The following is a 12,032-nucleotide window of genomic DNA, read 5'->3' on the forward strand; positions in this document are numbered from 1 at the left end:
TATATCGAACAATCAGTTTTTATTAAGTATTATTTATATTTGATTTTATGTACTATGAACGTTAACGGAATCCCATCAGAGGCGAGGATCCTTTTTCAAAAAGTTGAAAAGTAAAATGGTATATGTCAGCATTCAAAACTGACCGTGGGTAAGGAAGTAAAAATCTGTTTCCTTTCCGCTCCAGAGAAGGACCGACTAAATTCCTATAGAAAAAGGCGGCTTCGTCCTTGACTCCAAGCCTTGGGAGTAACCAACCAGAGCAATCGATTTTCGAGGGGTAGCCATTAATGGAGGTTGACGAAATGGATTCGCTCTTCGAGGGCATGGTCTTGTTTACCCCTAACAATTCTGGTAATAACAGTCTACCCCAATTGGAGGATTTGGAGAAACACCATCTCCCTGATCACGGTGGTCAAGATCCAGCCCTTCAATCTCACCAAGATGGAGATGCTCCTCCACCTCCGCCACCTCCGCCAGAATCATCATCCTCCGAGCCTCTTGACGAGAACCTCTTCTCCGACCTCACAGTCCAATTCCAGACCCTCCCAAACCCAGAAGGTCCGCTAACACAGACACACGACGACCTTGTTCAGAATCAAACCCCCGCATCGAAACCAACACCGCCTGCGACAACATCCAGACAGAACTCCTCCACTTCCAGACGGAAAAAGCGAGCCGCTGGCCTCCGCATCGGATACGCCCGCGATTCCTATTCCAGTTCCAGGGCCGATGATCCCGATCTCGACGACGACTCCCTCCCCTACACCTCCACCTCCATCTCCACCAGCCCCGTGGTCCCTACTTCCACTCCATCTTCTGACTCCACTCCCCCTCCTCCCCCGCCTCCGCCTGTATCCTTATCAGTATCGGAACCAGAACCAGTACCAGTAGAAGTGGTCGTAAATGACAAAGAAGCCCCTCCCGAGCTCCGGTTGGATCAGAGCAAGGCTCTGATCACCGACAAGCTCAGTCACGCTCGCCAATTGGCTGCCTCCATCTCCGCCGCAAGGAAGGAATCCATTGCCAAGAGAAGGGCAGCAGCGGACCATCTCAATTTGGCGTCTGTCAATGAAGCCAATCTTGAGAAACAGCTGGAAGAGGCTTGCGAGGCTGAGGATTTCGACACTGCACAAAGGCTCAGTGACAGCCTTGCAGCTGCTCAGAGCCAGAAGCAAGTTCTGTTAGCCGCCCTCAGAGATGCCGAGGCCGAATGTGATGCTGTGGACACCAAAATGCATCAAGTTCTCCAATCTCAAATCACCGCCGAGGAAGAATGTGCTTCTCTGCTTCAACGCTTTGCCACCGTATGTACCTCCTCCTCCACCTTTTGATTATTTGCTTGCAGAAATTAATTGTTTTTAATAGCATAGACTACAAACAAAATGGAGATAATGGAATGAATGGCAATTGTGAAAGTTATGACATTACAATGATGACATGTAGTAATGAGTAATGTGATGATTGTTTGGTTCGATATCACAGGATGCCTCGAATGATGCAGATTTGGTCTTACAAACAGCAGAAGCCCACTCTTCAAAAGAAACAGAAGAATGGCTTTCATCGACTGAAGCCTTGCATGCCAAGAAAATGGAACTGGAGATTGAATCCCATATCATTGATGATGCTGGGCTTGTCTTGGACTCTTCCATTGACACTTTGGTGGAGGATGACAAGAGGGAGAAAGAATGTCTCTGTAAGAAAAAGGACGTTCTCATGGACGAACTGGAGAAGCTACTTGCTTTGGTGAAACTGAAGGAACAAGAGATTGCACAAAATGATCGTGACATCAAACAAGTTGAGGAAAGGATTGATCTTGCTCTTTCTGGCTTCCAGGACATGCAATCCAGCATTCAGGCCAAGTCCAGCAACTTGCAAGCGGCCCTCTCTAGGATAAATGTAGAGAGTGAGGCTCTGTCAACAAAAAAGACGGAAATTGATGCCTTCCTTACTCAGGAACAAGAGAGGGAAGCAAAGTTGAGGGAACTGGCCAGGGCTTCCACAGAGGAAGCAGAGGCATACCAACAAGTTGCTGCTCTTAGAAAAACTCTCATGTCCTCTATTTTGAAGTCCAGGGAAGATAATATCACGCTTGCAAAGACTGAGGAAGAGCTCTCCAAGGATGTTCAAATGCTCCAACAGGATGTTTCTGCCTCAAGAGCTTCACTGCAGGAACTGTCTTCGAAAAAGTCGAGCATTCAGCAAGATATAGCATCCTCTAAGCAGAAAATGATTTTCATAGACAAAAGAATTCCAGAGCTGGAAGCAGAAAAGAAAGTCGCTGCAACTGCAAGAAATTTTAAGGAAGCAGCACGACTTGCTGCCGAGGCTAAGTCGTTGAATGTTGAAAAGGAAGGGATACAGAATGACATGGAAAAAGCCATCTTAGAGCTTGAGAAACTCGAGCAAGAGATAAAAGAGACTGTTAACAGATTGCAGGAGACAGAGGGGCATATTCTCTCCAAGGAAAAAGAGCTAGCTACGGCTAGGTTTCAGAGGTTGCTTCTGATATCTGGTATTGCCAAAGCAGAAAGAGAAGCTGCTTTGGAGTTGGGTAACCTTGAAGAAGCTAACCTTCTGCTTGGGGAGGCCGAAGCAGCAGACTCTGAAGCAAATAAGCTTCAACCGTTATACGATCTCAAGGTGGAAGAGGTTGAAAGATTACCAAAGCAGTTCATCTCCGTGGAGCTTATATCTAATCTTGGGAGGAAGCAGTTAGAAGAATTAGCAGCATCGGTGCAACCTTCTCAGGGGTGACAACTTGCAGAGCTAGAGTCGAGGATTGATTTGTTATTGATCTCTGTCGAGATTGGAAATCATAAGTCTACAAAGAGTTTGATATGAAAAGCTGGAACAAGTAAAAAAAAAAGTAATCCTACTTCATGTACTATTACTAGAAGAGGTAATTTAGAATTGGAAATTGAAATTTTCATTTTTCTTTTTCCGAATTGGATGTGTTTTGAGTGTTTTATTTGTGGGTTTCTCAAATTATGAATCCCCACCAAGCTTTTTTCGGTAACTTTTGTAGAGTTTCTATATTCCCTGTTTTTTCTTTCTATAATTGTGATGTGGTTCTGGATTTGTTTCTTTTCCTTCATTTTATGTTGCTTGTAAACTGTTGGGAGCCCTTACCCTTTTTTGATAGATAAATGGAGAGGCATTTTGATGTTCTTTTTTATTTATTCGTCGATCGCAGACAATGATCAAAATATGGTATCTCGTAATTTGATGACTATTTGTGATAACTTCTTCTGGTGTTCTTCTGAGATTATCATTTCTCCATCCATCTGTTTTCTCTCCATAGATATTGTGATATCCTCAGTCGAATTTTAATGTTATTGGGGTTGTGTATTTTAGCCTCTAAAGTACGGTTGCTCTGGGCACTCTCACCTGCTACTGCCAGGATTGTGTTGAATTAATACCAAAATTTTGACCCGGTCTTAATAGTAGGAAAAGTATTTTTCCATTGATAAAATGAATAACATTACACTTTGGGTATTTATACAAAAGCTGTCACAGCTAACAGAAAATATACCTCCAAAACTAACTAAGATTCCTTAACTTTTAAGTATTATCTCTTGTAGGTGTAATTACATTTTTATCCTTGGTACTTAATACAGAAGTCATTGAAATCAATTACAACGACTTCATATTTGCACTTTGACTCCTCTCTCTCTCTCTCTCTCTCTCCATATTTGCAGGAGACTCGAGTCTGGAGTCAACATTATTCAGAACATTGACATATTTTAAGAAGCTCCTTTGGTCCGTTAATAGTTCAGAGGATCTTGCATCAAAACTAAGACTGAGCTATGGAGAACTCCAAAGAGATGGTTGTGAGGTTGGTTTATATAATTCCTTGTTTTCTTATGTCGAACAATAGGACTTGGAAGCTATTGGTCCAACGGTATTTCTCTTCCCAATGTTGTAAGAAGTTCGAGTCTACCATCTTAGTCTGGTGGAACCTCTACCAACTTGGAAGCCCCACTATACCGTATATTATTTCAATGACCGTTTTCATGTTTCTTCTTTCTGACGGCTGCAATGTTTATGTTATTTCCCTTGTGTCATTTTCAGTATTGCTGAACACTGTACAGCGGAGGCCAAGATGAGGAAACTGTTCCTTGTGATATGGAAGAGGATATTTATAATATCATGCGTCTTTGCTCTTTTCCTAGATCCTTTATTCTTGTACATTCCTATCATCAATGAGGATATCAAGTGTCTCATGTTGGACAAGAAGTTGAAGAATACAGCTCTTGTTTTGAGATCATTCACAGATCTCTTTTACATAGCGAACGTTGTCATTCAAATTTATTTTGAACCTAAAGCTCGGCCATTTAGGGTGATGGGGAAGTCCTATTGCAGTACGATAGTTTTGACCAAAGGAGCGACATTAGTTGAGGACGCTCTGGATTTGGCCAAGTGGATTTGGCGATCACACATCCTAATCGACATTCTAGCCCTTCTTCCCATTCCACAGGTACAATGAGACGCCTTTGCTTTTCTAACCTCTCTGTCTGTTAACGTGTAAGGAGGATTGGATTCTCACATGTTAGGATGTCAATTTTACTATAAATGCATAAGATATTTGCTTTTATAGGCGTATAGAACTGTATATTACTGCTAGACCAGGATTCAGCTGATTACATGTGATATATTTCTTTTTAGGAGAGGTCAATACCCTAATTGATTCATCTCTTCACAGTGTTGGAAGAGGTTCCAAGTTTGAATCCCCAACCCCCTCTGTCAAGTGATAACAAAAAACATTATTTACACAATGACGAGATATATAACTCTTTGCTTAAGCCTTTGTTTTGTGTGTAGGTACTAATTTTCATTTTCTTCACAAATATGAGAGGCTTCAGGTCAAGGATAGTTCTAAACTCTCTTGTTCTATTTCAATATGTGCTGCGGGTTCTTCGCATCTACTTATCGTGTAAACAGCTTGAGAATCATGTTCAGTCTGTCTTCAAATTCTTTACGTTCATCCTTGCAAGTCATGTAAGTTCCAATCTCATCTTTATTTGCTTAATGTTGTTACTCTATTAAAACATTTGTCCTGCAAGTCATCCATGAATGATAAACATACATGTTGAAAAATGAAGTTGCTCGTAGTTTGCATCAATGAATTGTATTTCAGATTTAATGATGTATATACATTAATCGCAAGTGTTCGATGAGGCAATGCCACCTATATCTGTCTATTTAACGGGTTCAGATTGCATTATCATGAGCAATGAGTCACTGCCTAACTGTGACAATCTAATGTTGCGTGGTATGGTGCTCTCAGATCTTCCAAAATTTAACAGCCTTGTTTTCTTTTTACTTCTTTGGCTTTCAAAATCTGATTACATTCTTCATTAATACGTTGTGAAGCTTTTATTTCGTGAAAACTTAATAAACGTACTTTCGTCCCCTTCAAACCAGTTACATTAATTCAGAATTTTCTCTAAATCCAATCATTATCATTAACTAATTTATTGGTCCTTTATAGGTATTTGGTGCCCTTTGGTACTTTTTCTCCATTCAACGAGTAACAGATTGCTGGCAATTTGCATGTCGGAGTACAAATGGGTGTGAAGCTAGTTCTTTTGACTGCAACGATCATCCGTTTAGAAATATCACACTTCTAAATAGTTTATGTCCCATAAATCCACCTAATGCAACACTCTTTGATTTTGGTATATTTCTTGATGCCCTTCAATCTGATATGTTGAGATCAAGCGATTTTCCACAAAAGTTCTTGCACTGTTTCTGGTGGGGTCTACGAAATCTTAGGTATGTAATTGCATATAGAAGGCTCAACTATTTGATCTTGCATATTGAACTATTGGGTGGGGGTGAACAATTTCACAATCAACTTTGCTGTTGTAGTATTCTGCATTTGTTCATTCATGCTAAAAGGATTATATACAACTGTCGTTCTCTCGATGTTTGTCAGAATTTTATTTCTTCATATAGAGATGGGATCTTAACTAATGCTTTTGACATAAAGAAACGGCTGTAGATCGAGTTTCTTATTCGAGCTCATAATTGAGATAATGCGACTTCATTTCATCTTTGCAGTTCTTTTGGCCAAAATCTCCAGACTAGTACCTATGCATGGGAAGACCTCTTTGCAATTTTCATCTCAATAATTGGCATGCTTCTCTTCTTAATATATCTCAATGGAATTATGCAGGTTGGTTTTTAGTCCGTCTCCATAAAACAAGAATCTTGAATGGTTGCTACGCATGTTCACTGCTTTTTTTGTTACGAAAACAATATTAACTTGCTAATCAGTACTGAATCTACTCAATCGGGTGACTGTAAAGCTTCTCCGTTGTTCATCATTACCTAAAGTTTTGTCATGCATTCTCAGAATTTAATGAATTGATCGATCACCTAGCTACTTGTTCTTGTATACAGACATATATGCTGTTGTCAACTGAAAGATCAAAGGAGCAAAGGAAGTTGATGAAAATGGAGAGGAAGAGAGGCCCAGCGATAGCATCATGGTTACATAACAACGACATCCCGTTAAACATGAATAAGATGATCATGTCATGTGCACTACGGGAACTTGATGCGAACAAGGATGTCAATGTCGAGAACATCCTCTCTGTTGGTCTTCCCTTAGAATGTCTCAAACTCATCAAACGCCATCTCTGCTTGGCTACGCTGAAAAGGGTAAGTTTTTCTTTCCATCAAGAAAGATTCTCCCCAAAAAAGTTCTGATCATATCCATCGTAGTATATTGAATTTTTCTACTCTGGTTAACCACACATTTTAAAACGCAGATATGCAGTCGATATTATTGATAGTTTATATACTTTGACCTTACAGTTATGGATATAATGTACATTAATGATGCCTTGTTAGATTTATTATCTATGTTTATTTTTCTTGGGGAATAATGTATCTAATTCTAACCTTAGGTGCCAGTGCTTCAAGCCATGGATGACGAAGTGTTGAGAAAAGTTTGTGACGGTTATCTAAAGCCAATGATCTATAACGAGAACAAGTACATTATTCGGGAGATGGAACCAATTGAGAAGATGCTCTTCATCACGCAAGGCACGGTGCGCACCTACAACACTAGCAACAGTGGTGGAGGTGGTTTCTCAAGGACTAGCTGCCTTGAGAGAGGTGATTTTCACGGGGAAGAACTTCTAAATTGGGCATTGTATAACGTTAATGTTGCCTCCTCTTCCGATGACCTGCCCATCTCCACTAGAATTGTTAAGTGCAGCACAAAAGTTGAAGGGTTTACCCTCATGGCCAACGACTTGAGAAGTGTCGTCTCTGAATTTTGGACCAATGACATCGACAACCCTCTCTCTGTGTCGGGCACCCGCTAGGTTGCGAAATCAATATGCTAAGACTTGTGGCATATTGATTTCGTAGTACACCCCGTCTTGCACTGAATACTGTCTTCCCAGGTGCATCCACAATGTTTAGAAATTTTTCAATATGATCTGAACATGAGATGACATACTAATTTACAAATTATGTGATACATGTATCATCTGTATTCTCGTCATCATAAAAAAATTTCTCCACAATGTTGGAGGTAGATTCGGATAAAATTCTAAGATACAAATTTACTGCCACCATTACATCTCGGGCCGTTAATAAAGCTGTATGAAAAAGGTTTGGTACATTAACTTGTTTTCGTTTGTAAATTTCATAGTAACGGTAAACCCGTTTCATACGATCTGTTTGTCAATCCTTCCGTTAAATACTGACATGAAACTTCCTTCGCCTTCGTCGACCCCGATCCTCCCCAGTTACCCCTAAACCTTCCCCGTCAATCACTTCATCCTCGTCTTCCTCCTTTCCGTCGTGCTCATCGCCGGCCTCTTGCTCGTACATTTTGTCATCCTCATCGCCGGCGCGTGGATGGAGCAAGCAAGAAACAGCCGAGAAATTCGAAGCCTTTCCCGCCATTTTCTCCCCTTTTTTCTTTGCCTTCAGTACTTCTCAGCCTCTAAGAAAAACAAGATCAGATATTCAGACCAGTGATTTGGGTGAGGGGTGGGTTCGAATCGTACGGACGACGACGACGGGGAAGGAGAGTGGGCGTACATGGAGAGGGTGATGTTGGATTATGTGGCCAAGTGGCCATATACTTTAGATTAAACAAACCAAAGGTGGACAACACCTTTCCTTGTTTTGGGGAGGAAAATAGGGGAAAGGTTTTTTGTCTTGGTCCATGGGAAGTCACGGTTGAGGTTTTGAATAATAAGTTTTGGTTGTAATGAGAAGTAAGAGTGGGATAGAAGAGAAGAAAATAGAGTGCAGAAAATTGAGAGAGCCGAAGAGAAGAGAGGGAGAGAAAGAAGGTACTGCTACAGTACCATTTTCAGAGAAGGGGTTGTTGTTCTTTTCATTGGATAATTCTCACTCCATCAAAGTGTTATTGTTGTAATAGCTTTGAGCTTTGTATAGAGAAGAAATTAATCACTATATTTCTTTCTCTATTTGTTTCTTTAGAGTGTGAGTTATTGGGTTATTTGGGTTGTGAGATTGCCAACACTTTGTAAACTCCCATTTGGTTGATAGTGGATTCTTGGGTGAGCTCCTACTGCTCCGAGGACGTACTCCAGTTACACTGACTGTTGAGGAACCTCGTTAAAATATTGGTGTCTTTAATATTTTGTTCTTGCATTTTATTTGATATATTTCCTGTGGGTTAGCTTGAGTTGGTTCCACAAGGGTTTGGTGCTATCCTAGCACAACAATTGGTATCAGAGCACTGGTTGCTCTTGGGTACTGTCTAGTTGCCAAAGATGTCAGACGGGCAAGATGAAAATCCTTTTGGAAGCAGCTCCGGGTTTGCAAGAACTACGGTGCAAAATGCAAAGTTCGAAGTGGAAAAGTTTGATGGCACAAACAACTTCGGGATGTGGCAATGTGAGGTCAAAGATGTGTTGGCTCAACAAGATCTACTTGCCGCGTTGGGAGAGAAGCCGGAAACTATGTCGAAGCCGGAATGGGAAAAATTAAATTTGTGGGCTTGCTCTTCAATTCGGTTGTGCCTTGTAAAAACTCAGAAGTATTTTGTGATGCGGGAGACGGTAGCAAGTGTGTTGTGGCAAAAATTGGAAGACAAGTATATGACAAAGAGTGCAGAGAACCGACTACACTTGAAGAAAAAGCTCTACCGCTTCCAATACAAAGAAGGTACAAAAATGATTAGACACCTTGATGCTTTTAATAAGTTGATTGCCGACTTGTTAAATTTAGATGAGGATATTAAGGATGAAGATAAGGCCTTAATATTGTTGAATTCCTTGCCGGACTCTTATGAGCATTTTGTTACAACTATTATGCATGGTAAAGAAACTGTGAAATTTGAAGATGTGTCAAATGCCTTGATGAATTATGAAATGAGGCATAGAGATAAAAATCATGATAGTACCTCTGAAGCTTTATTTGTTAGAGGTAGATCATCGGAGAGGAGGTCATCTTCTAGCAGGAAAAAATCACAGTCTCGACCTAGGGGAAACTCTAAAGGTAGAAAACCTTTGGAAAGGGATGAATGTGCCTTTTGTCATAATAAGGGCCATTGGAAGAAAGATTGTCCAAAATTGAAGACCAAAGGCAAAGAAAGTTCTGAAGCTAATGTTGCTGAGGTTGAAACAGATTTTTCTGATTTTGCTTTAACCACTTCCTCATCATTTGATTGTGCTACTAAGTGGGTGTTGGATACGGGTTGTACTCATCATATGACTCCTCACAAGGATTGGTTTTCAAGCTTGAAAGAGTTTGATGGTGGCGTTGTGTTCATGGGAGATGACAATCCTTGCACAACAAAAGGGATTGGTACAGTTCGTTTGAAGTTGCATGATGGCATGGTTAAAGAGTTGACAGGTGTTCGGTATGTACCGAATTTGAAGAAAAATCTTATTTCTTTGGGTACTTTGGAATCTAAGGGTTTCAGGTTTCATTCAGATGGACAGACATTGAAAGTTACTTATGGTGCACTTGTTGTGATGAAAGCTCCTAGATGTGGCCATTTGTATTTATTGCAGGGAAGCACTGTGACAGGTGAAGCATCTGTAGTATCTGAAAATATGGGCACATCTGATTCAGATACTACTAAATTGTGGCATATGAGATTAGGCCATGCCGGTGAGAAAGCTCTACAAGGGCTTGTGAAACAAGGTCTTCTAAAAGGTGCCACGACTTGTAAGCTTGATTTCTGCGAGCATTGTGTCTTGGGGAAGCAAACTAGAGTGAAATTTGGTACTGCTGTACATCAGACGAAGGGCATTCTTGATTATGTGCATTCGGATGTTTGGGGTCCTACAAAGACTCCTTCTTTGAGTGGTAGACATTGGTTCGTGACCTTTGTTGATGATTATTCAAGAAGGTCTTGGGTCTACACTATGAAGCATAAGAGTGAGGTGTTAAGCATTTTCTTGGGTTGGAAGAAAATGATTGAGAACCAGACTGGGAGAAAGATTAAGATTTTGAGATCGGATAATGGTGGTGAATACACATCCAATCATTTCTTTAAAGTTTGCAAAGAGGAAGGAATTGTGAGACATTTCAGTGTTCGGGGAACTCCACAACAAAATGGAGTTGCAGAAAGATTGAATCGAACCTTGCTTGAGAAGGTTAGATGTATGTTGTCTCAGTCGGGTTTAAGCAAGTCATTTTGGGCAGAGGCAGTTAATTATGCATGTCACATCATCAACCGGTTACCCTCAGCTGCTATTCAGGGTAAGACACCAATGGAGGTATGGACTGGAAAACCTTCTTCTGATTATGATCATATTCGTATTTTTGGTTCACCTGCTTATTTTCATGTAACTGAAAATAAACTTGATCCTAGAGCCAAAAAGGCTATCTTTCTTGGTTTTAGTAGTGGTGTCAAAGGTTACAGGTTGTGGTGTCCAGAGATGAAGAAACTGGTAATTAGTAGAGATGTGACATTTGACGAAGAAAGTATGTACAAAGTCTCTGAGAAGAATGTGAAAGATGTCCAACAGGTGGAGCTTGAGAAAGTTGCTTCTGGTACTTCAAATCCTATTTCCGCTGATGTCGAAGCCACTACAAGTGAAGAAGTTGGAGACCATGAGGATGTTGAAGAAGTTGAACTTGAAGATTCTATTCAAGTTGAAGAGCAAGTTTCACCTCAAGAGTCTATTGCCAAGAACAGAGGAATGAGACAAATTACTAAGCCAGCTCGGTATAGTGATTATGTTGCTTTTGCTCTTCCTATTATCACTGAAGAGATTCCATCCAATTTTGAGGAAGCTATTGAGAGTGAGGAGAATAATAGGTGGTGCAATGCCATGGGTGATGAGATGAATTCTCTCTTGAAGAACAAGACTTGGGAGTTAGCTAAATTGCCTAAGGGCAAGAAAGCTATTGGTTGCAAATGGGTGTATGCCAAGAAGGAAGATGCTGATGAGAAAAGCAATGTGAGATTTAAAGCAAGATTAGTTGCTAAAGGGTATGCACAAAAGGAGGGCATTGACTACAATGAAATTTTTTCTCCGGTTGTGAAGCACTCCTCAATTCGCATTATGTTAGCTCTTGTTGCACAGTATGATCTTGAGCTTGTGCAACTTGATGTAAAAACGGCTTTCCTACATGGTGATTTGAATGAAGAGATTTATATGTGTCAACCAGATGGGTATATAGTGAAAGGGAAGGAGAATTTGTTTTGCAAATTGAAGAAATCACTTTATGGCTTGAAGCAATCTCCAAGGCAATGGTATTTGAGGTTTGATAAATTTATGAGAGGCCAAAATTATTCTAGAAGTCAATATGATCATTGTGTGTACTTCAAGAAGTTGCAAGATGGGTCTTTCATTTATTTATTGATATATGTTGATGATATGTTGATTGCCTCAAAGAATGTCGAAGAGATTGAGAAATTGAAGAAGCAAATGAAGAATGAGTTTGAGATGAAGGATCTTGGTGAAGCGAAGAAGATCCTTGGCATGGAGATCACTAGAGATAGAGCAAAGGGTTTCGTCAGTTTGAATCAAAAACAATACCTTGAGAAGTTGATTCGGAAGTTTGGAGTTCATGATTCA

The 12,032-nt window shown here is 40.4% G+C and overlaps 2 protein-coding genes across 3 annotated transcripts; both read left to right on the top strand.

The window, feature by feature from the left end:
* The first annotated feature begins 150 nt into the window (after positions 1–150).
* On the top strand, positions 151–3,168 carry LOC103443503 (putative WEB family protein At1g65010, chloroplastic). Its single transcript, XM_008382376.4, has 2 exons — positions 151–1,304; positions 1,483–3,168. Exons 1-2 carry the CDS (start codon positions 288–290, stop codon positions 2,752–2,754), a joined length of 2,289 nt encoding a protein of 762 aa, XP_008380598.2. The 5' UTR covers positions 151–287; the 3' UTR covers positions 2,755–3,168.
* On the top strand, positions 2,758–7,565 carry LOC103443501 (cyclic nucleotide-gated ion channel 1-like). 2 transcript variants are annotated; one of them, XM_029100747.2, is made up of 8 exons: positions 2,758–2,899; positions 3,699–3,835; positions 4,072–4,477; positions 4,822–4,998; positions 5,492–5,775; positions 6,064–6,178; positions 6,406–6,666; positions 6,915–7,565. In XM_029100747.2, exons 2-8 carry the CDS (start codon positions 3,807–3,809, stop codon positions 7,335–7,337), a joined length of 1,695 nt encoding a protein of 564 aa, XP_028956580.1. In that variant the 5' UTR covers positions 2,758–2,899; positions 3,699–3,806; the 3' UTR covers positions 7,338–7,565. The 2 variants fall into 2 exon arrangements, with proteins under 2 accessions (XP_028956580.1, XP_070675907.1); XM_070819806.1 differs by having other exon boundaries at positions 4,942–4,998.
* The last annotated feature ends 4,467 nt before the right edge of the window (positions 7,566–12,032 follow it).

Source organism: Malus domestica, chromosome 04 (genome assembly GCF_042453785.1).
Source record: "Malus domestica chromosome 04, GDT2T_hap1".
NCBI lineage: Eukaryota > Viridiplantae > Streptophyta > Magnoliopsida > Rosales > Rosaceae > Malus > Malus domestica.